Below are 25,580 nucleotides of genomic sequence, written 5' to 3'. Positions count from 1 at the left end.
GTTTCCTACCCCAAACACTGCTGGCAGCACTAAATATTATTTCAATATCGATGATGATGGCTCCACAGTTGCGAAACTTTGCCAATACGTGAGAGCGCGAGAGCGCGAAGAAAGTCTTCAGGATGTGAATGATTTTAGTTGCGATGTGGGGATGAAATGAATTGAATTTAATGTTTAATAAGGTTGAAGAATGTTGCATATGTGCTCACACTGTTTGAAATAACACTGAGTGGGGTTTGTAATGCGATATATTGGATGAATTTTAAATGCAAATTCTTTTTTTTCCTCTACATCGCAGAGAAAGCCCAGCGCACGGAGTGTATAACATGAAAATGAAGTTAACTCCCTCAATTCATGCACTTGCCAATAAATTGACTGCGATCCATTAAGATTTACGATACAATCTTCTTGCGATAATATCATAAATATTCGCTGAAGCGTAAATTTGGAGCTTTTATGCATACATTTTTAATAGGGCCGCACATGAATATTTTTCCACTGAACTTCAATCTATCAAGTGTTGAGGAAATATGAGGCGATTGGAAATTCCGAACAAACCAATTTCAATATGTTAGGAGGTCCTTCCTATTCATCAATTGTCTCTCTAGTCATATTCATCATCCTTGGCGCTGGGCAAAGAATAAACTGTTTTATACCTGTTACACTTTCTGATGTGTGCATGCCAGTGTGGAGTTGCTTGACATCTCCGAGGCTGAAGTTCTTCACAGGGGAATCGCTGACGCCGTCTCCGCGATGCCTTGGCGTTCCATGAGTGCCCAGTTTGATACTGAAAAGACGCACAGAATGGATTATCTTTTTAAATTGGATTAAAATTCTATGGAAACACTTGGGAGATTTAGCATGTAGAGAGCTTTCAATGTAAGCCATATTCCCTTAATTGGGTGTTGAGGATTAAATTTCATCTCCTCCCCAACTGTTTGGGTCAAACACTGGCAAAAGCCATTGAAGATATGCTCTTCTCTCAGCTCAATGTGCAGAATACTTTAACTGCGCGCTATTCCGTTTATGAGTGCTTATTTTTTTCTTTTATTTTGCTACAATAGTAATAGCAACACAATTAGGGTTATTCCTCATATAACATTGTAAATTAATTATAATGAAATAGAAAGGAGAAGAGCTTAGAGTTTCACGAGGAAGAGTGGTTAAAAGAGACTTTTTCTTTTTGCAAAGAGAGTACAATAATAAAAACACTCATACTCCACTCTCTGTCAAAAGACAGACAAATATTCCTAATGCTGATTGTGGGAGTTCCATTTTCACCTCGGCTGACAACCCTTTTTCCCCTTTACTTCCTTTCTTCTCACAGATCCTTACATCCAGAGGCGGAAAGGCTGACATTTCGCGGCACCACGTGTCTTGGGACCAGACTGAATCTTGTGGTTGAATAGTTAGTATGCTGAGGTATCAATTCAGGGACTCCGGGATCAAGATCTGCCTAAGAAAACTGACTGGAAAACTTTTTCAGCTGCTGTATTGGCCTTGAACGACACAGATTGAATCTGAGAGATCGCCTTCAATGCAAATATTGTTAAAATTATGAAACAAATAAGTCCAAAAACGTTTGGCAAACTTTTTAGAGCCTTTTTACGCAGTTTGTGTGCAAGCACAGAGAATTTATGGGTGATATTTGTATTAGCAAAGCTCAGAGGAGTGGAAGGACAGGCTTTGAAACAATTGTGCACTCTGCATCGTGAATTATTGGCAAGATTGTTGTCAAAGTCGATGAAAGTCCAGCGCACAAAATCGATGCCCAGACAAGTGGGTCACAAGGGTGAGTGAAGAAATTTAAATGTGAGAACACACTTTTCAATGGGACTCAGCAATAAGGGTCAAGTGCCAGAAGGGGCGGTGCAAATATCAATTCTCACACTTGACTGATTTAATTTAGTTAATTAGTCCAGATGGGGATTTTCGACCGATTGAGTCTCGTCAATATCGGTTCGCAATTTCCGTTTGAAGTTCTCAAGTGTATGGGATTGTGAGGTAACGTGCTCAGCAATTGATTACAACAATTGCTCAAGTGCTGAACTTGTGAATCGGGACGTCGAGGGTGGCCAGAAATGCCAGGCATTGAAGGTATACGCTCTGGTAATGATTTGCAAGCTCCGGTGGAAGTATTTGTTAATTAAACACTCATGTGGTAAATGGCATGGATGGACAGAATTTGGCTCACCTGAGCAGGGGGTGGGGGGGTGGCACACCCCTTCCGATATACCACTCGGGCGAGCATGAGAAGTGTGGTGAAACTTCAAAGCAACAAACCCCTGCAATTTGCCGGAAAGTTCGGCATATCGTGTGCTTCGCATATTGAAAAGTTCCGATCAAGTGTGAGAGGAGAAGTCTGTGAAGGAGTGGATTCGTTGGACGGAGTTTGCAACTTGTGCTCGAAATTATTATTGAAAGCGCCTGTCATTAGCACCAATTTTCAATTTCACACTAACTGGACGCCCAAACAACTTTACATGCTGTTCAGCGCCAGGGAGTTGATAAATGTCTACTTGGCAACTCTGGTTCCCCTCCTTTTGGTGAACACCTCAGATTGCCGCTACCCATGCTCAAGTGTCTGGGCGGAAGGAGTGCTTCTAGTGCGAAAGGAACTTCCGGGTGGACAGCAACTTTGCATTAATTAAATTTTAATTGTAAGAATGTGGCTTTCTTCAAACTATTTACATTCTCAATAAACTTCATTAATTGAAACATGGGATGGATGTGAAAGCTCACCCACGAACTTCAAAATGACATGTTTATTGACAATTTATTTAGTAGAGCAGACTTTGCTCAACACTAAACGTGTTGGTAAATTTCTGACAACTTCAAAGTTTCTGCTTTATTTATTGATACGACATTTTATGAGAAAATGAGGAGACTTTCAAAGCCAAATTATGATACAACGTTCTTTAAAATAATAATAATAATAATAATCTAATACAATTCAATAAAAACTACCACCATTTCTCCCAGCAGATGGATTTCTTTACTGAAAATTGATATTGCAGAACTGTTCTACAATGTTTTCTAAGAATTTCCACTGCAACAATAAAAATCATACTGATTGTGTTGAAAATTGTGTCAATGCAATGTGCGTCGTTAAAAGCTATGATATTTTGCATTCTCTTGCGTGAATTCTGGTGCAATTTATTACAAACGCAGCCAATTTGTTGTAGTGTTTGCGAGGTGATGATAAATCTAAATTTATGATTCGATGCTGTGGCAGCGATGAGAGCCCCGATAAGAATTAGTTTGCTAGCACCCTTTGGGGGGTGAATTGTGTCCCTCCGGGGGTGGGTGTAATTCTAAAATTGCTTACCGCACACCAATTTGCGGAATCCTCGATATATAGTGTCCCACCCGATCCCTGTGCATAATGGCACATGGCCCAGTCAATAGGAGAGGATTTTGCTGATTTTCAATCGGCGAAAACCGCATTGGGCGGGGGGCAAAGCTAAATATTTGCTCAAGGATTTTGCCTGTAGCCAGATCAATTTCATCAAATTCATCATCACAAATACTGCCAGGATTTAACAGTTTTGCAACCTGCGCGATATTTATTTGATAGTGTTCTTTCTTCGCCCTTTTTCCTCCATCTACGAATCAAACATTTTTTTACTACTTTTCTATCCCACATGTAATCATGTGTGTGTGCGAATTTTCCATGGATTATTTTTGGTTTCATGAGAAAAGGGAAAAATGCGGAGTGTTAAGTGAGGAAGTCGCGTAACAATTGACTCAATTTCATTCTTCATGGTGAGATTTGCGCATCGACGATGCAGAAAAATGGCAAAGTTTCTCGACAAAATGCTGCCCATTAATATAAAGTTGATCATCATTTGAAATTTGCAATGAGCTTCATTTGATTTCACTGACAGTGTCGCAAGAGCAACTGATTTCACAACCGAGTTGTGCACATTTAGAAGATATGATGAAAATATATAAATATTCAATGAATTCATGGATTTTACACCCATCATTAAATTGCCTCCTCCGCAAATTGTTAGATCTTCTGCATTTTATGCATTTATTCCCAGATACATCATGGCAATCAATGGGGAAAAGTGGTAAAATGCCACACTGATGATTGCATCATTAAATTGATGAAAGCTTTCTCAAAAGATGCGTTGCAATTTGCAAGTTAATGCGATATCAAAGCACAACACAACTGAGAAAATTTACTATTTCTACCTTTGACATGTTCTTAATAATTCAGCGACTCTGGGAGATATTTCGGAAGAAATACACTCTCCTTGTCCTTGCACAATGGAAAAACATATTAAAAATACATTTTATTGCTGGGAGACAGCAACAGAAAAATTGACCATCTTGACCAGAATCAATAATGTATGCAAGGAATTTTCCAGTCGGTATTCTGTTACCGATGAAGTTAAACTTTCTGCGCAGCATTTGAAAGCTGTCTTTGAGTCCATTTTGAGGAAATTTACTGAGCTTCGAGTATTCTTGCTGTGCAAATTGTGTTACATTTCTATATTTTACATATGAAGGTTTGCAATTCAATGTATATGATATGCAGTGAAAAGCAAAATATCAATTTTCCTGACATTCTGAATTAATTAAGAGCTTTTTGTGAATTTCTATGCTGTCTATTCAAATGCAATTCCGCATCGTAAAGTGATTTAGCGTAGAGTTAAGTGGTTTGATTTCTTCATGCGCTCCTTCTTCTGTACAATTTGCGATAATATCGGGATTTGTGGCAGTTTATTTTCACATGCTACATATATATAAGAATTCTGTTCACCGTCTCACACGGGGTTTTGCCGCCTGGATTCATTCTTGGGCGAAGAATGGATAGAAATGGGAATTTAACTAATGGAAATGGGGATTTATTTCAATCGAAATGCGTTGACATAGTGTCCTCTAGGATTTGATTTCCCCGGGAAAAATATTATCTTCCGCTGGGAGTTCTTTTCTCCCTCTCTCTCCCCCTCTCGAAAGTTTACTCCTTGCATTTTCTCTCCATTGTGAGCGGAGGATTTTTCTCTCTCTCTGGCGACACAGGAGCAAATATACATTATGATGCTTCCCGAATGTGGGAACTTTAAGTCCCTCAAATAATCCTTCAGTTCTAGCTGATCTGGTCTGTGGGTGGGGGTGGGGTGAGGGGTGGATGGAGAAATGCGAAGAGTCATTTCAGACGCCATAGAGTGAATAGGTTGAGAAGCAGATGAAAGGGCAGGAATTCCAATAATTCTCAATGAGATGATTATTGCGAAATTGATATGCCAATGGAATTTTGTAATAAAACCACTCATTGATATATCAAATGATGATTAGTGGGCTTATTTGCAGTTAAATCATGTGTCCAACCATCTCTTTGTGCTGCTGCATGTCAAAGAAAATGCAAATGCATTTTCAGCATCAGCTGCAGCCGTATATGAATTGGAGGCTTTGGCCTCGTGTTGTCAATGGGGAGAAAAAGGGCCCAATGAAATCATGTTTGATAATTAATTGACATGCTGAATCACCGCCATATAATTCAATTTGTCGGATGATTAATATTGTGACGGAGACATGCATAAATTGTGCCCCTCGGACTCGGGCGGTGTGGGGCTCTGGGGGGTCGGAAGCTGAGCTGTCCGGTGCAAATGGCGGGCTCGGGGGGTGAATTTGTGAGTCGGATGGGCGCTCAAATGCGCCACTGGGCTTATTTACTTATGTTTATTGACTACACCAGACTCTGCCGCAGAGCTGTTTAATTAACAACAACACCATAAGCGTTTTAATGCACTCCCTCTGTAGCAATATTAACTACAACATAAGCATTCTCGCTGGAGAGACGTATGGTGGTATTTTATGCATGCGCCCACTTCTCACCCCATCGCCGCACATCATTCAATCCACTCAGCATTTATGTGCTTTGGAGGCACATTATGTGCAATATCATGGAGGGATTTGACGTGTGGCCCCTCAAAAGATGAAATTTCAGCCTATGCAACAACAACAACAGCACTTCTAGGTAATCAATTTTCCACATGGAATATGTCGCAAAGTGAGCGAAAAAGGACCGAGAAGCTGTGACTCAAAGGATCAAATGGGTATATTCAATTGTCCAATTTGATAATGCACGAACTGATTGCTTACGAAGATGCATTTTTCATAGGAGTAGTCATGTTAAATAGATACTGATGCTTTTACAGCTTCTAAGCCAATTTTAATTGAATAAATTACCAACGAGAATCGATAGTCATTCATCATGCAATGCTCTTTGCAATTATTATGTGTTTATGGGAAATGAATTTTTCACAGATCTATATTTAAGTTCTTTTTCTAAAATTAATAACCAATTTTCAATTTAAACAACGTTATTGCTTGCAAAAATAAGGGTTTATTTTCTCTGTATATTCTCCAAACTCAACAATATATACTTATTTGCAGACTGAAGACTGATTTTAAGTATACTTAACTCATCATATCGATCGGATATGTGACGAAATTGACTTAATTTTAGTCCGATTTTTCTCCTTTTCATTTCCATTGTGAACTCTCTCTCTCAGTTTGGTGCTCAATTGTGGTGATGGTTTGAGATCAATGGGAGATTGCGCCGGGGCTGCGCAGCACACACGGAGACGTCTTTCTAAGGGTTCTTAGCGACAGAAAGGGGTCTTCTTCCACTGTGGTGTGATGGGCAAATGGACAGAGAGCAAGCTGGGGAGTTCCACTGGGAGACGACGAAATGCCAAAGTAAAAAGTTGTGTGGCATGGCATCGTCATCAGATAAAACGAAACTTTTCCATTACATTACAATGCATTTGCTCTCAACTTCTCCAATTTATCAATAGAGACATACACTGCCAGGCATCTCTCTCCCACCCCCGGGGGGCGGGGGCGGATGAGACACTTCACTCCACAAATTTCCAGAATGCGATATACACTTGGTGGATCACCCACACTATCTCTCTAAACTATGGGGTTTTTTGTACACTGTGTGTGGAGGATTTTATTAAATAAAATAAATTTACTGCGCTTGTGTGTGCATAAGGCCTTAACCCATGAGACTTTCGCCCTTCGACTGTGATTTCTTTGTCAGTCGCGAAGTGCTGAGTCAGAATGCAATTTTCCAGATTAATCAGCAATTGCAAATATATGGGTAATTGTTTTCGTATTATTGACAATGACTTTGTGTCCGTGGCGATAGGAAGGGCGACTCCTTGACTGAAGTCCACTGTGCAATCCAATTTATCTCATATTTTATTTCCTGCACCAGCTCTCACGTACATACAATATAGAAGGAAGTGAGAGGGTCTTTTAACAAATTGGCATGATGTGATCGATGTCAGAGATTCCAAATACTAAATTGGAATATGCTGTCTGGACATTGGGAATGCAACTCCCAATATAGGACGAGTGTAATTCTCCCTCGCACATCATGGGTTGAGTGGGTGGCATATAGAGTGAATCAAATAATGTGCATATTTTATGTAGAGGTAGATTTTCACCCCCCGCCCTCGCACTCTCCCCAATAACCCCTCAGCAACACATCCTGAGAGACGCTTCACTTTGAAATGCGAAGAAATTGTGGACCCTTCTTTCAGCCTCGGTGCTGTGGGCCAGCGGGCGGACGGCTAAGAGAATTCCATTTGCGAAAGATGAATTCTGCCGATAGGAAAGTGGATGGGAGAGCTGACATGATATCTTCCCGATTTTAATAACATCGAATGCCGAATACTTGAAAATTGCCATCAAAGTGGGAGGATTTAAATGCGCCATGTGCATTGTATGGAAATTTATTGGAATAATAATGTTCTCCGTATATTTACACAGAAAAAATGCACATTCATTAAGTTTATATTTTCCATCATATTGCCACTAAATGCTAAAAATCCGAGTTAATTGTACGAAAGAGCGTTTGACATTTTTTTCTCTGAAAAATATTCGAAAAAGTATTATAAACGACATTCAATGATATCCTTTCATTCAATTGAGCAAAAAGCTGAATATTTACATGTGAGAATTTTTTCGAAATGTATTTTACCCATAGAGCGGCTTCATAGCATAGTCAATAGCATCCTCCCTTGATGACACTTGAAGTCCCGGGTTCAATCCTCACGTCGAATGCACTGAGCGATTAACCCGGCAAGGGAAATAGAAAAATATATTTTTAATGCCAACTAACGAATGTGGCCTATTGATTTCCGGCTGAGGTTTTAAAAAACTTCAGTGAAAATATTTCCTTTGACCAGACACAAAATCATTAAGTCTGCAGAGTTTGAGGAAATAAAGGCCATCAAACATGGGAACAAAGTATATTCAGAAGAGTTTCAATAATAAAATTAGATTATTAGGACAATTTGTAATAATACAAACACTATATTTTAGTGGCCATAATAATTTAATTACTAGAATTTCTTTTGTTAATTACACTTCGCTTTAGATTTCAGTGAATAAAATGAAAAATAGTCTCGAAGCTCCGCCCAGTAGCTCGCCCCGCCCATTTATGTGTGTTTGTCTACATTTCACAATGTTAACACTTCTCCACAGCTTCAGTATTTGTTGCCTCAGAGAGATAATCACTTTCTTCTAGTAAGTTTATGTGGTTAGGAATAGCTAACCTCTCCAGTCCATTTACTTCATTGCAAAGAGAGAGAGAGAGAAGAAGAACATGGAAGAGAAGAGATTCATCAATTTGCGTTAGAAACACAGTGTGGTAAAAGGAGGCGAAGGAGAAAAGTTTTCCTATTGCTCTCAGAGTGGATGGAATTCTCCGAATGTCCGTGTAATATAGAGATTGAGAAATGCCTGATGAAAGTGGTGGGAAGTTCATTTCAGAACCCCTTGGCCACCCCCCTCTGCGAAATGACGCTCATGGATGGACTAAGAGATTTGTTTGAAAATCTGTTGTATCCTGAAATTGAATTGGGCGAGAGGGAAGAATGATATGGACATTTTAGTAGTTGAAAACATCTGATATGGTGCAATGCAATTTCCAAACATACACACAGACAGGCAGTCTTATTGAAAATTCATGTTGTGCCAGGGTGGAAAATTGTTTCTCCCCTTCTGTCGCCCAAGATGTAATTGAAATGAAATTCATCGAAAACCATTTTGGGGAAAGCATTGTTAATTGGATAATGTTCATTTCTCCAAATTAAATACATCCCTCCCGAGAGAGGGATGTATTCACTCTCTCGTCCGTAATGGCAGAAGTGGATAGTGAATTCCAAGAATATTCCAAGATGCTACAGAGAGACAAGAGCGCTTCATGCCGAAGCGTGTACATACAATCCATATATTAAGTCATGAAGTAATAATGGTTTATAAATCATCAACTGAAAACTTAATTAATAAAAGCTTTCACACCATTAAAAGTCCCGAAGAAAGCGCGGGGGTGTGCAAAGGAATAAAACTGAAGCTCGCTGCAGAGCCCAATCCGGCACAGACACACAGCAGCGCTAATGCCGAAAATGGAGTGAGCGAGCAGCCAGAGAACAATATCCGTTTGCCTTTGTACCTAATAATATTACACTCTCATGCACCCCAAAAGTTTCACGAAAACCCACCCTCCCAGCACACACACACACAGAGCTGAGAATTACATTGTGTTGGGCGATTATGTGAAGAGCTTGGCGGAAAAAGAGAAAATGTTTCTGAAATGTAATTAACTTTCTCGACTGCGGATATATAATTGAAGACGTGAGCATTTCATACTGGGCGATTTCCAATAATGAAGCGCACATTCACACACACACCAACTGAGGGCAATCCATATGGCCTTTCACCTTGTTTCCCGATTTGTGGTCACTTTCAACACTGCCAAAAATTGTTCCTCAATCAAGTTGATTGCCTTGATTGGATGTACCCTAAATATGGAGCTAATGAGGCTCAAGAAGAGAAAGTTCTGGTATTGAGAATATTTGCACCTGTTGGAAGGATTGTTTTGTTGGAGGAAAAAATGACCTGCGGAAAGGATCTTCTGCAACGAAGATCACAATAAAATCCGCCAAAGCCAAGCAATGCCTCAAATTTATTATAAAGAGGTCTAATAACACTGTGCAACACTTTTCTGCCCTTTTTGAAGTGTGGATTTTCTGATTCCTTGAGTCATCAGCTTTTCAGCGGTACCTCACTTTTTTCCCTAGACCCTCAAGTTTTCCTTTTAGAGTCTATTTTCCATTTTCCCCTATTTTCACCCACTTTGTCGCACTTATGTGCTCATATCTCGCCCAATTTTCCACGGATTTTCCTCAAATTAGGCTCAAATGATAGCTATTGAAATTATCTACTACTTTGTAAAACATTGTGAGTGTTTTAGATCACTCCTTGTTGGTCAAAAATGATCTTTTGTGAAGCTGTAGGTAAAAAATTCGCCGGCTTTTTTACCACTTTTTTCTAAATATCTCCGAAACGAAGAAACTTTTATGTTGGATTATTTTTCCTATATATAGAGCACTTTAGGGGATGCATTTCTCTGCGAAATAATTCCGAATTTTTTTTTTTGAATGGTTTTTGGTATTTGTACACTTATTTCGTAGAAATTCTGTAACAAGAGTTGATAACACTCCTTATTTTGGGCTTTTCTGGAAATGGGAGGGATTTAGTAGAATGTCGGATCTTGATTTTATTTTTACCTGGCCAAATACTTGGTGAATCTTGTGGCCTCACACATCTTGTGGCCCTTGCATTTTCATCCACATGAAGGGGAGATTCGCCCACACTCTCTCCACTGAATATGATAATACTAAGTTGTTGGCGGCTTCCACCGCCGAGTGCCATAAATCATTTGATAAAGCGGATTATACCAATTATAATTGACACTAACACTGCTCCACTGTGACGTCTTGAACTAGGAAAATTTCTGTGTGGCTGCCTTGTGATTTTTCAAGCTGTGCTAAATGAATTTATGACGTCTGTTTAGGTGAAAAGTCTCTCTCTCTCTCGTCACGTGGAAAATAAAGGTGTGAAGTAGGGCGGAAGATGTGCGCCTGGAATTGAAATTGTGAAAGGGAGAATTTCCGCCCCGAGTATTGGAAGAGGGTGGATATAATGTGTGATTTGCAGTTAGAAAACGCAGAAGCGTGACGAGAAATCCTGGGATGGATTTCGATTGAAAGCGCTTAGGATGCACCTGATGTCCCTCACTCTCCACTGCACAATCCCACCCCCCATGACCTCACTTACCCCGCCAATTTTATTGCGATCCGCTCCAGTAGGTCCACCCAATTGGGTGCCAGCAGGAAGCTGTATTTTTCGCCTTACATGGCCAAATCTTGAATATCGTCCCGTTTGGGAGGGAATTTTTCTAATTTCACGGGACACAGATTTGACACTTCGCCCAGACTTCCTTGGCGTGCATTCTTTCCCAATTCACCGATGGACAGTGCTTCTTGTGGGGCTTCAGGGGTGGGATTTCCTACCGCCCCAGTCTTGCTGGTGATCAACCAAGGAGCCAATATATACCAAAATTGATGGTCTGGCATTTTCGTACATTCTTATTTGTATGCCATTCACCGAAATTCAATTACTAACTTATTTATTTGACTTCATTAAAATTTATATGCTCACTGCTGAATGTCAACGAGACCCAATTATGAATTATGCAGTATATTTTGATTTTCGCAACTAAATACGCTTAGCATAGTAATTAGTTATAAAATTCAATAAATGCATGAGAAAAGAGGAAAACTTTTGCGCACAAAGTCACCCCTTTTTGCCACACAATGGGAGAGCTTCTCTCGGAATTAAGCCCGTAATGCACTTATCACTTGTACTTTGTGAGATGTGTGAGTGAGAAAGTGGTCTGTCTGTGCTAGGCTATGCAGAAAAAAAATGACAGCCAGTGACTCGAGAAAATCCATTAGGACATGCTATCATCCAGCAGAATGTTTTATTAGTAGCATAATTTCGTCAGTGTGACACACAAGTGCCCTCCATCATTAGGTTCTGGCGTGAAAGCTCATGAGGCAGAGGGAATATTTTGTGGGTGATGAAATGGATTGCGAATTTAATTACATTCACATTTTCTGCACACAGCATAATTTGGTGTAATTACTATTTCAGGACGAAGTGGGAGAGCACAGGAGGGAATTTAATTAAATACCTCTAACTTGCCTCCTGCGCATCCTTATAGTCATTCACACCAACACATCCCTCTCTTCTCAGCACATCGTGTCTCTGACTGACAAATTTCACCATGTGTGTGCTCTAGATTCGGCAAGAAGCGAAGGGAAAATCAACTGAGTCAAGCGGTCTTGTGAGGGTTAATAAGTAAGCGCTCTTGTAAGAGGGTGAATTTTTCAATTCGCCAAAATGCAACTATAGCTTCCTGTATCTGGCATAATAAAGAAAAAATACAATTGCACTTGATTGTGCACTTTGATAGCAAACAAATGTGGATTTGCTGTTGGAAATAAATTTGGCAACTGATGCAAACATCAGCAAATCTTCTCACCGCACGATGTTTTAACCCTTTATCGCTGATTTTAATTACACCCATCATACACCAATTTTTCGCACTGCTCAGTGATATCATGAGGTGTAATAAATTTTTATTTCACTGCCTTTCCACTCGCTTTGTGCTTGGCAGTGCAGAATTTCGTGGTGGCGTGCGGCCATTCTAAATGGGATTCCATCGACAATCGCAACCCCTCTCGGCGATCTGCATGTCCGCATATGAAAATGTGTGTGTGTGTTATCACGAATTGTTAATCTCATGCACCAAACTAGACAATTATAAACTGTTAAACACACATTCGTGCTGCATTACGTGGCACACGTGAAGCCATAAATTTGTTTATCTGTACGTAGCAGTTAACAGAATGTGAAACAGCAGCATTGAAAAGGGATTAGTGGAGTGAAATTTATATTTGGATAGCATTCTAGGCGGGTAGTCTCCCCCGGGGGGTGAATATTGCTTGTGCATGCACTTCACTAATTATGCAGCAATCAGAGGTTTTGTCTTAAAAAAACAGCCGAGCGCAGTTAATGTTTCACAAGCTCACACGCCTTGTCAGCTTTCGTAATAACTAGGCTAGACTGATTTGAATTAATTGGTGAAATTGATGGCTTGCAGGGGAGGGGAAATTCTCACACGACAGCCTGATCGAGACACATTGTAGGCATTGCTCGAAGATTCAATCGCGAGCATCGTAAAAGGATTCATAGCAATTCTAGGAAGGATCGAAAATCGAAAAACCGACTTTTCATACAATTTTCAACTCATCCGTCGCTCTGAGGATCTTATTTCTTTTGCTACTTGACCAGGAAAAAGGGGAAAATCACTCCGCAAGTTGAGACCATTAACTTTGTGATTATTGCTCAAATTTTGATTATTTCGTACAAGATTCTGATTTTTTAAAATTATATTTCCTGAATATTTGATTTAAAATTGATTATTTCATACAAATTCGGATTATTTTTTGATTATTTTCTGAATATATGTAATAAAATTTTGCATATAATTGAATAATTTGATATTTTATTTAGAATTTGATTATTTTTCAATTTTACTTTGAAAAATATTTTTTTTTTTATTATATCATTCAAAATTTGTGTTTTTTTTCTCAAATTTACTTTGGAAAATATTCATTTTTTGATTATTTCATTCAGAATTTGATGATTGAGATTTTAAAGTAATTTTAGTTTAGAACTTCTTTGTGATTTGTTTATTCAAAATATGATGAGAAAATATTCAGTGTTTTTATATTATTTACTTCAATATTTGGTTATTTTGATTTTTTGTAATTTTAGTTGGGAAAATAATTTTTTTCAATAATTTTTTTTAATTTTTTATTGAGAAACTATTCATTTTTTGACTATTTAATTCAGTATTTGATAATATTTTGATTTATTTTTCAGTTTCACTTGGGAAAATAATCTTTTTTTGATTATTTTACTCATATAATTAATTATTTGATTAGAGAACATTAAGTTTCCTCAAAAGTCGCCTTGTGATTTGCCCCTTGACCCAGGAATTTTCGACAGAAAGCAATATACATAACCTTTAGGATAACTTTCTTATAACTAGAGTGCATTGCTATGCTAAGTTCGATATTCCGGGATTTGGCCGATCTCCTGACTTCGGCCCTGGCTGCGTGTGAAATATGCAATTTGTTTTCCCATCCGTGCGTATTCGTTTGCGGGGTTGGGGCGCGTGTGGCGGGAATGCCAGCGGAATCCAATTTCCCTCCAGCGTCTGCTGTAATCTCCGTGGGTGGCGATTTTCACCTGGAGAGCAGAGCGTCTTCTCGCCGCCGAGACGGACAGTGAGTGGGCCAAAAATGAGAGTGGCTGAGTGCAAAAGCTCCCATCTTAAACCTATTTGGACTTGGAAATGGGTGAATGTGAATTGAGTTTGTGCGGGGGCGGGGGTGAAAGCGGGGGGAGAGAGTGAGAGGGAGAGAGAGTGCATGGCACTTGTGCTGAGGAAGAGCGATTGCGAGGATTTTTGGGGGGATGGCAAATGGGACAATGGTCTCTCCTCAGTGAGAATTCAAAAAGCAAAGTGGTGGCACAGTCTCTAAAGCATCAACACATTGAATATTCCTCCAATCCATCCAATTCGTCCTCCTTCGCCCCATTCGAAGACTCTGGCTCGCCCTCATCCAGCCACTTCGCTGAATGAGAGATGAGACAGGCACTCGATGCTTTTAGACGGAATGAGCTTTATCCGTAGTCAATATTGTAAGAGCTTTTCCACCCACTTCAGCCCCACCATCGCATCCAAAACATCCACACACACACACACTCAGTCACTCTCGCCTCCCGGCGGCTAAGATTGAGGTTGGGGCGGAGGAGGGTGGATTTTTTGAAAGCCAGAGAATTCCATATACTGAAGACTCAGCATTGGGAGACTCCGAATTGGCGGGATCAGTGCGAAAATGGATATAAAAGGAGGTCTCCTGCCCCCAAAAACTCACACTGTATATATGCGGTGGTGGTGGTGGAGGAAGTGGGAAAAAGTGAGACGCTTTCACCTCCATGGAGCGGAGGGAAAGAAAAAAATTGAATTTTCCTCTCTCGTGCCACCCTCACTTAAGATACACTGCACTTCCGAAAATTGTTTTAGAGACGGAAAGAGAGAAAAGGATTTCTTTAGCGTCTTCCACGGAATATTATGACAAATCTCAATTTGTGACAATTTCATTTTATTCCTTCACTTTCTCCTTCGCCATGTGTAATCCCATTTCTCCGTTTTCCTCCTGACTTTTCCTCACAATTCCCTCAGTCGCGTGGAATTTCTGATTTTCCACCCCTCGACACGTGGCTTTTTTCCTCCAGCCAAATGTATGCTTCTTCCAATCTTAAGAGTGTCTCAATATGGTGGAAATAAATGGCAAAAGACATACTTTTTCGGCGTGATTCGACACCTCAAAGTTTCGCCAATGTGTGTAATGTCTTCAGTATGTAAAAGCGCTCTGAGATGTTCGAATTCTGTCGTGATGTATTTTTTTTCTTATACCATCAACTTCACACTCTTGAGACACTATTTCCTAGAATACACCCAGGAGAAGAATGCTTCAAGTAGTGTTTCTGACATTTTTAAAATTAAGTTGTAAATTCTCGTTACACTTTCACGAATTATTTGCAATTTCTCTGAAATTTTCTGACACTTTTCAAGATCATGCATAAGATTTCTACATTAATTTTCTTTACCGTTCTTTCCCCCAAAAAAAGAAAAACATCCCAAAAGTTTAAACTTGCCAAGTGAGCAATTCTCTATATCCACGTGAATTCCAGCGATATTTCTATGCTATCACCAGCCATTGTTGGGGGATGAACTTGAGGCGAATGCGGCTCAATGGAGTGTGAGATGGGGTGGGGAGATTCACTCTATCCTCCCACAATGGCACTCCTCGAATATATGGGATGATGTTTGGAAAATTTAGAAGCTCAACAGCATAATAACTGTTAGTGACATTTGCACAAGTTGTAATGGGATAATAGAGCTCAAAGTTGATATCTCTCCTCATATCGTTATTATTATTATTCGTCGTCTTATTGTTGCTGAAATGTGTGCCTGCAAATGAGTCGTGTGTTGGGCTGATCTTTGGCGGCTCTTCAACTCGGAGACACTTAAAATCACGTAATATTACATTTTCAGTTGATTACTATGTTGGATATATAGCACAGGCGTGTCGGGTACAATTTATTACATGTCACTGAGTCGTCAGAAAGGTTTGTGGACTGAAATTGCAAACATTATTCTCTTCAGTTTGCATTTCACTTGAGATAAAATACACTCAAGTGAAGGAATTTCTTGGCAAAGTCCACGAACTTTCACAACAACCCTCGAAGAATTCCATTTCTATATTACCATCATTGCAATTATCATCGAAACAATCCCTATACAAGCAACGCATACATAAATCCAGTAAAATTTGTACAGTATTTTACATGTTTTGTCTTTGGCGTTGTTTATGTGAGTTGTTTTTGGAATATTTGTCGAATATACACTCCGCACTCTTCGCATATTGTTGTTGTTGTTTCAAAAACCCCAGCATTATATGGCTTGAAGCCTCCGGGTGGGATGGAAAAGTGTAATGAAGCCAAATTATTGTAATGGAATTGCATTAGTTTAATTACCTGTCAGATAATGTAAGTAACATTTCATACGATATATAATTCCACAGGAATTCATGTCACACAACTATGAGCATTCCACACTACACAATATACATAAATTTTGATATTTTATTAACTGCCAATTCTCCGGATAACTCAGGGTGACTTTCGTAGCGGAAAATTGATGAATATCAATTCAATTAGCGAGAGCTATTTTTCTCTGGCCAAAAATATTTTCCCATCCAGCGCGTTATTTGATTGAATTATACTCTGTGTGTTTATATTTTAATATGTTCAGCGGAGGTTCTTTCTCCTCTGCCAGGAGTCCATTGACTGGGGGACTGGGTGGTTTTTATGGCATTCCGCCACTCATGATCCCGCGCACCCCACCCACGCGTGGTAAATGTAAATTTGGGAAAACATCCTGTTGCGCCGGCATTTTTGGTTATGCGTACTACAAAGCTATAGGTTTTGTTTATTAATTTTAAATTAAATCCAAATTAATTAATTTCCAACTCATCTCTGGCATCATACATAGTTTAATTTAATTTAATCCCACGAAATATGAAAGCTACACAGAGAGTACAAATTACCATGAGTGCTTTTGGATTTTTTTTTGTCAAACCTGGCGGTTGTGTTCATGGATCAGATCCACTTTCATCCCCCAAAAAACGTCCACAATACCATCATTCTACGCTGCATAAATTGGCAGTGATGAAGCCATTCTCTGGGGTATTTATCTGCTATGAAGCACAGCTCTTTGATTCCTCACCCTCCCCACAACCCCTAGTGATTGCAACAATAAAATGTTCATTATGCTGTGTTTCATGTAAATAATCAAATTATTGCATAAAAATGTCACTGCACATGATCAAAAGAAACATCTCATGTCATTAATTGTAATGCTCTGACACTGAGAGATGTGTTTTTGTGACACAGAGGGCAAGCTTCAATTCCTCTGTTTTCTAGCAGTGCTGAATAATTTAATTTCGCTATATACATAATATACCGTATGTACATATCACTTACCTAATTTTGTTAATTGATTCGCCTCTATATCATATAAAATTCCAATTTGGACGAAATTAAATTGAATTCACAGTGCTTAAAACGTTTTCAATAATAAATCTAATTGGATTCACTGGGCGCTATTGTTGATGTCACTCACGTGATTGATAGCGGGTATGAGTTTGAGATTTATCGACGGGGAGGGACGCTAAAATAATCGTTTTTCTATCTTCTCGTCACTTTTCTCACACCCTCACAGCGCGTTGTGTCGTCGCACAGGCTCTATTGCTCAAAACTTTTAATCGGCTTCGTCAGAGCTTGAATCTTTGGGGGGCATCAGCTTGTGTTGGGCCCGAATTGAAAGGGTCAACGAGTGGGAAACTCTACAAGTTACAGCCAATTGTAACCAAATTGCAACACCAGCAAAAGCGGTCACGTTCGGCGAAGCGCGTCTTTCCAACTGATTCAGCAGGCAGAGCATCTCGATCAGTCGTCGAGATTGTGACTCACAGGGTGATCCAAGTGGGGGTTTGCACCCCAATGCGCACGCCCGCATGACCGTCATCATCATTGAGCGTGGAAGCGCTTTCCGGAGGACGCGCGCTCTCCTTCGCACTCTGCGAAAATGCAGACACACACTTTCACAATTACTTTTGATTGTTGTTGATTTTTTGCGCACGGAGGGTGGCGAGAGGGAGATGAAGAATAAAAACCACAACCAAAAATGGTTTAACGCAGAGTATGGGTGGCGGATTACACTTTACACACACACAAGGGGTGGATTGCCTGTCTTGGCTCTCCTCCTTGGCAGGAGCAACAGATGAAATCGACAAATACAGTCTCTGACAATATTTCCGGGCGCTGAATTTTCCAACACTCTCAGGTCCTTGACATTCCTCTAACATTCAATTAGCGAGCTCCTGAGTGGAAAATTTAATTGGGTGAAGAGCACAGTGGAATTTTGCGTAATGGGCGAATGTGGCTGCTGGGGAGCTTTATGGGGTGGCATATGGGAACTTATGTTGTTAATTAATTGAGGAAAGCAATTTCACGTTGCGCGCTGAGGTTTGAAAGTACATTTTTTGTACACCAACGATTCCGGTCGATGATGGAGATTGTGAAAAAGTGCACTTTTTCACACGGACGAAAAGACGATGAATCACAGCCAATAGAAATTAGATTCTTAAGCTACAATCAAAGGAATTAACATAGTAGCAATCCATTTGGTGAAATATTACCTCCGTGGCTTGCGTATTCACGAGTTCCTATAATGTATTAGTTGAGAACTTGGCTAAGAGATTGCGGGGAATAAGGATTGAAATACTCAACATGTTAGTTACTTCACTGAGGCACAAAGTCTTCTCCTTGGTCTTCTCACAACAGGTTTGTTTTAGCAGAATAGTTACAGAAAGTCTGCCTCAATTATTTTACAGATATTGCCATGTATTACTTCGTCTGCATTATTCCCTTATCCATAGTTAATCTTCAACCTCTGTCACTAAACCTATTCACATATATATTGATTCCTTTGCAAACTCTGTGGCTTCTTCTCTCCTTCTGTCCGAGAAAAGCCCGAGAAGAGTGACAAATCATGAGGTTAATGCAATATTTTCCTATTTGACTTGCACTTAACAAGGATAAAAGGGTGGAAAGAATGATACTATGTGAATACATATTGAGCTTCCAGCGTGCATTGTTGTCACATTTATGTGTGCTGGTGAAACTCCTTCCCATTTCTCTCTCGTGTGCTGTCTCAAGATTTAATATCCCTTCACATTGGCAATGTGTGGATTGTGATTATGTAAATTCGCTGATTTAATTGAATCATCTCCTGTGACGATATTTCCCTATTTACCCCACGCCATCCTTCTTCCTTACTCTGTTTTTGTCTGTGTGTGTGTGTGGTTGTGTGGCAATGAGGGCGGATGTGCGGCATGCAATAGCCCTTGTTTTATATATTTTATTATTATTATCGCCCAGCCACACAAAAATTTAATATATCGCATTGTTGTCATGAATCGTACATATTGTGTCTTTCACCCTCGCAATTTTCCACCCTGTGACTCCACTACCCAAGGGGTGATAAGGGTTCGTGCAATATTGCGGGGAAATTTTCTTATTTTTCCACTCTCTGACTCTCGATCTCACAGGCTGATTTTCACTGTGGGAGGGAAAAGTGAGAGTGGCGAAGCCTTTCCCGGAATCTGTCCTTCTCCTTTTTTCTTGTTTTTGAAATTGTAGCCACTGGTAATTTGGTATGTGTGTGTGCTTTAAGCATTTATGAAAATATGTGGCAGAATTGCAGGATGTCTCAGCGCGCTCTGTGTCTCTCTCTCGGGTGTCTTCCTGGTTAGCATGAGCCACTTGGCCTGAGAGTATATATTTCTCTGTGGCCGAAGTCAAATGGGGGAGCCGAAATGATGGGTGAGCGTGGGGTGGGACAGCCAAAAGGGGGCTGCAGACGGAGACGGAAGCAAGCCGTTCCATTAGCTAAATAGAATATAAGGAGAGAAGAAGAAATATACACAAAAGCACATTATATTTTTATGCGATGTTGGAGTATCCATTAGATTATTGTTGTTTCCATCATTCGCAATATCAAGAGTTAATAATGATGATGATTGTATGTGTTTCTCTGCCTCCTTTTTGCCTCTCCGCGCGCACAGAGGCTTTCATCCATTAAGCCTTCTGCAGCAAAAATCCATGATTATGATGACTTCACTTTGCCAAAATGTCAGCCAATGAAGTTTCCTCTGCGTGTGTGTGTGTTGTAAATTTAAACGCATGGGGTTTTTGAGCTTTTTTTCCTGCCCACCCACTGGCACTTTGTATGCAACGATGGTGAATTATATTTTCAATCAAACACACAGACTCAGCAATTTCCTATGTCACACTCTTTTGACGTGGGTGGGAGGACATGTCGCGACCTCACAATCTCCCTTTTCAATTTCCTCCCAAGTGAATAACCCGGAGAAAGGAAATTCACAAACTGCTAGTTGACCTCCACTTATATCTCTCCCATTCGCTTCACGCTCTCTCTCTCTCTCTCTCATTCCTGCAGTGGTAATTGGAAAAGATATTCTGTCTTGAAAAAAAAAAAAAAACTGCTTAGCCAAGAAGGAGAGAAGTGGAAAGTAAAAAAAGGTGAGAAGGTAAATCCTTCGTGAAAGGTTTACCATCTTCGCATTTCTCTCAATGATGTGGAAAATTTAATTTTCTTACTGTTATCTGGATTTACAGGATGATAAAAATTTCCTGGAAATGTCTGAAAGAGCATTCACGGTAAAATTTCGAGGTCTTTAAGCTTCTCTTAGTGTTAATTTAAATCTCTCGTAATTTCTGATATTGTTGACTTATCCTGGGTTAATACAATTGACATAGAACTCATACTGTAATATGCAATTTTAGACAGACAAATTGAATGGCTCAATTTCTATTATAAACTTGCAAGCTGCAATGAGAAATTAATACAGATTTTTCCCCTTGATTTGCTAGGTGAGAAAGCAGCAAGTGCAATTAATTACATTTACTTTGTTTGCCTCGGCGGTACATATAGTCGACGCCTGGACGCGCACTGATTGCCATATGATAGACGCATCGGCTTCCAGATGCCCACAATCGGATGATCTCCAACCACCCCATCGATATGAGGGCTGATACACCGTCGCACATTTCATTTGCACCTCAACCCTCGGTGTTTACCGGGCGGAGGTGTGAGGGTTGAAAGCTGGGGAAATTAAATTCTGTTCATTTGGTTGGGTACAAATCGAAATTAGTCTTGCGTTACACTGCCGATGATGAAGTTGTTCGCCTCGAACGGGAGATTTGTGGAATTGAAGATGGCCCGATTTAGGGTGAAATTTTAATTGGTAACTCTCAATGGAGTGTGGATATTTGCTTGCAGATTTTGACAGTATTGTATTTACTCCATTTTCAAATCCTTCCAATTTCCACTTTTATCCAATTATAACAGTGAGGTAAATTGAATGATAAACTATTGCGCTGAATATACGTTTGAATCATCAGAAGTTTCTCCCTTTGTACATATCATGCGTTCAATAGACTGTGAGATTTGCGGAAGTACGTTTCTGCTCCGTCTCGTCATTTCACCCCCCCCCCCCCAAAAGGGCAAAGCACTATTCCAGGCTCTCTATGGTTGCTCGATGAAGAACCTTAGGCACACAGGCAAAGTATACTGCCTCCATTCGCCATTCCACCTTATCATTTGCCAAATTCACCGACAATATGCCTCTGATGTGGCGCTGAAAAAAAGAGTTCTGAGAGAAAAATGCCACGACATGATCATGTGAGTCAGTGAGCGTGAAAAGTATCTGAATCGCGAGCTTCAAAGTGCTTCGCCGCTCATGCGAGAGTGAATTTTTTGGGCGCAAGTTGAAAAAGACGCCGCGCTTTGTTCCCTGTTTGTTGTCGCATGATCAAGTCCCAAACTACTCCACGGCGTCTTGTGGGGTTTGTCTTGAGTGGGCGCGCACACACACACGCATTTGTGGATGGGCGGACGGTGGATTACATGGAGCGACACTCGAAGGACCAGTGGAGCTGCAAGGCACCCCTTGACGCTAATTCAATTAGAGGGAATTTCTAATTAAAGCGAGGAGGACTCCTGAAAGCATAATTTCCCTGCGGGGAGGATGGGGTGCTCCTCAAAGCTTACATGGAGGCCATGCGGGGGTGGCGTGAAAATTGAAATTGGACGAAGGAGATTCCGTTGTGGATAAGGGATATGCAATTAAATTAAATTACAGGAGGAATAATGTAGCATCGAGTGAATATTGTGAATACATATATACCCAAATGGATTTCCATCTCTCATGCTGGACGACTTTTCAGCTCCTCTGGAAAATTTGTGCATTTATTTTTCATTCAAAAACGACGAGGGGAGAGAAGAAGAAGGAAAAAAGCCAGAATAACTAACACGCCCAGTCTTCTTGGACTCCAGGACATACTCCATTAAACATGCCATTTGTGTGACACGTTAGATTTGCCAGGACGAATGGTAGAAAGTGTAAAAGAGTGGCCCCATGAATAATTACGTTTGATATTTGTATGGTGAAAAGAATTCGTCGCAGTTGGAAATCTCAACTGGGGAATCGCTCGCCATTTAGAATATTCATTCACTTCTGAAAGGGATTTTAAAAATGGAAAAACCGAATTTGCATGTGTAGAGAAAATTCAAAGTACAAGCTGAGATGCAATTACAGATTGCTTGGGAAGTTGACAGTGGAGATAATAGGAAGATGAGATAAGAATCAACGCACTTACTTCATGGATTATCCCATTTCTGACACCAATTTTAATTAGGATTTAAAATTTAAAAAAAATCTAATCAGATTAAGGGGTCCAATTAAAATAATTCTGAAAACGTTTAGCAAGATTCAGAGGAAATTGTGAGGTTATGAATGCGTTTAAAAAATATTTTGGGGATTATTTAATCATCAGAATGTATTTTAAATCAAGAACTTAACCTAGAAGAGCAAAAAGATGATTTTTCAAAGCATGACACTTTTTGCAATGTGTAAATTTTGTTGAAACAGAAGCTTTTTCCATATCATATTTTTTTCCTACCTTCTTTTGTGATTTAATCTCGTTGAATGGATGCTTGCAATCATCATGTTCTGATGGATTGTTTAGAGAAGCTTCGGAGGTGAGGCTTAAGTTATGCTCAAGTTTTCCATACATATGCACTCTCGAATTTGTCTGTGTATTTCAATAGATAGTTGTTATCCCCATGAGGGCTGGCGCCCCGGTGGGATGATTTGGAGGGTGGGGGGTGGGAAGACAAAGAAAAACCCCACTATGGAGATGCTTTCCATCAGAGCGAGCCGGAGCAACGCATTCGGGATACACCATCGATGGTGTGGGTATAATGGTATTTAGTCATTGAAAAAGACAAAAGTCTCCGAGGCCTTTCACAGCTTTTGTCGCATCTCAAGTTGTGTTGCTCCAAATGTGTATATCCGCCTTCCTTGAGGTATAGGAGAGACAGAGATATACATTTGGTGGGGAGGACACGAAATTGCTTTTAAGAAAATACATTGAATAAAACTAAGTACTAGAGAGTTTTCCTCTGTCTTATTCATTGCTTTTTACATCAACATCCAACTGGCGGCAGCACACAGCATGCACTTTGCTTGAAAAGCAAAGTGACGCGATATTAAGACCAACTTTTCAGCTTTTGTGCGCTTTTGCTCATGCCTTCGCCCAGTGTATCCTTTTCCATTTCCCACACTCGCCGCCTGTCAGCTCTTGTGGGATCCCCCAAAAGTGATTCTATTTCAGCTACCTTGCGGCGGGTGAATTTAATGATCACTTGACGCCTCAATTGTAAACCATCCACCAGGTTGGCCACGCGAGTGTCCTTTCGCTTCGCGCGACAACAGACGCGCCTATGAAATTCCCGCCCCCCGCCAGATAAACATACACGATCCCTGAGAGTGATTTATGATTGAGAAGTTATCGTGAACTATTCCATCGTCATCAATATGGGAGCGACGCGGTGGATTCTGTCAGCACTTGTCCACCCCCGCGCGCCAGTGTCTTAGCAAGACACCCCAAAACTATTTTCCCAATTAAAGTTCGTCGTGTGGATGGTTGGGAAAATTGGGTGGGAAAAGTCCCAAGGAGTCAGCCAAAATCATTTCCTTTATCACTCTCGGATGCTCTTCATTTCTCTCTCGCCCACACACAAAGCGCCCCTCGAGCGCCACCCAATCGCCTTAAGTGCACTCTCAATTCAATATTGGCCACAGATGAGGCCGATGAACAACAGATTTTTATATCCATGGCGAATAATTCCGCTCACACGATATCTTTTAATTTACCACCCAGAAGGATTAACTCTCTCTCTCTTGCTTGATTGTATAGGACACCCTGTCCGCAAGGGTGGGAATTGAATAATGCATATTGCGGCCTGTGTCAGGAATCACAAAGACACGGTGCCTCACAGCAAATTGATTAATTACGCCAAATCATCGTGAATGTCCGAGTGGCTAGTCAGTTTTGCCAACACCATCGGGGGCAGGATTCAAAGGTTGTATTAGCAATCACTAATTAGAAGACAGAGACGTTGTCACACAGGCCCTCAAGTCAAATACAGAATGCAAATTACATGGGCATCACACAGTCCCTAGAATAGCATCTTAGGTCAAATGTTTGCCTAATTATCGTTTACAAGTTGACATACTACATCACCTGCCCACACCAATATAATGCCCACAATATCACTGGACTGGGAAATTCCGTGTCCATGTCACTTTATATTAACACCACCATTCACACAAGCACACAACTCGGCTGCTTAATTGCAAATCCTCAAACATAATGCCACGTGAAGCTTGAGGCGATCAAGCCTATAAAGCATCCAGTCGATTGGCCACTTCCAGGAAGCTCTACAAAGAGCGGAAAAGTCCATTTGAAGGATTTCATACATATATAGAGGAACTGCAGCAAATCCACTTAATTTGATTGCCCAAGAACTTCAATCGAAATATTACACGGAATGACTTTCAAATGAAAATCATTCCATACAGATTGCATATGTACATAGTTGGACTTCCGAGAAGACACTTTAGTTAATTTGAAAAATGCCAAAGGACATTCTCAGTATTTCCATCAAGATAAGTGATTTCATCAGAATTTCACAAGACTTTCCCACAATATTGTTAAATTGAAAATGAACTTCACTCCTTTTCACACTACTTGTCATATGTAAATATTTAACACTTCATATAATTATGTTTAATTGAAAAGTGCTGGCCAAATATCCGCGAAAACCAATAACTTATAGTGATTGGAATATTTATGATAAACTTAATGGCAAACAATATTTTCCACTTAGCATTTGGAACTGAATGTCCTTTAAATTTGACAATGGAGTGAAGCTTTCCTAATATGTATTTTGAGAAAAAGTTATCGGTAACAGTGGCGAAGAGTATGTGCTCAAACTATACTTCTCCGTCCGCCATTAGAGGATTTTAATTGAAACTCACGCCATTGCCACACCATCTTTATGACCCTCAAAC

General features: G+C 40.1%; 1 protein-coding gene across 2 annotated transcripts in view; it reads right to left on the bottom strand.

Moving 5' to 3' along the window:
• LOC132265922 (LIM/homeobox protein Lhx9-like) overlaps positions 1-17,976 on the bottom strand; it is a 28,539-nt gene extending 10,563 nt beyond the window's left edge. Inside the window, exons 1-2 of one of the 2 annotated variants that reach the window (XM_059766719.1) lie at positions 17,560-17,976; positions 657-787 (exon numbers count right to left, since the gene is read on the bottom strand). In XM_059766719.1, the coding sequence (XP_059622702.1) occupies positions 657-681 (25 nt within the window). In that variant the 5' untranslated portion in view covers positions 682-787; positions 17,560-17,976. Of the gene's footprint in view, positions 1-656; positions 847-17,559 lie in introns of those variants that run through there. The other variant, XM_059766720.1, reaches the window with a different exon arrangement.
• Between the last annotated feature and the right edge of the window lie 7,604 nt (positions 17,977-25,580).

The sequence above is a fragment of the Phlebotomus argentipes genome, unplaced genomic scaffold (genome assembly GCF_947086385.1).
Source record: "Phlebotomus argentipes unplaced genomic scaffold, Phlebotomus argentipes genome assembly contig_5, whole genome shotgun sequence".
Classification (NCBI taxonomy): domain Eukaryota; kingdom Metazoa; phylum Arthropoda; class Insecta; order Diptera; family Psychodidae; genus Phlebotomus; species Phlebotomus argentipes.
This window is presented reverse-complemented; position numbering and strand designations above follow the sequence as displayed.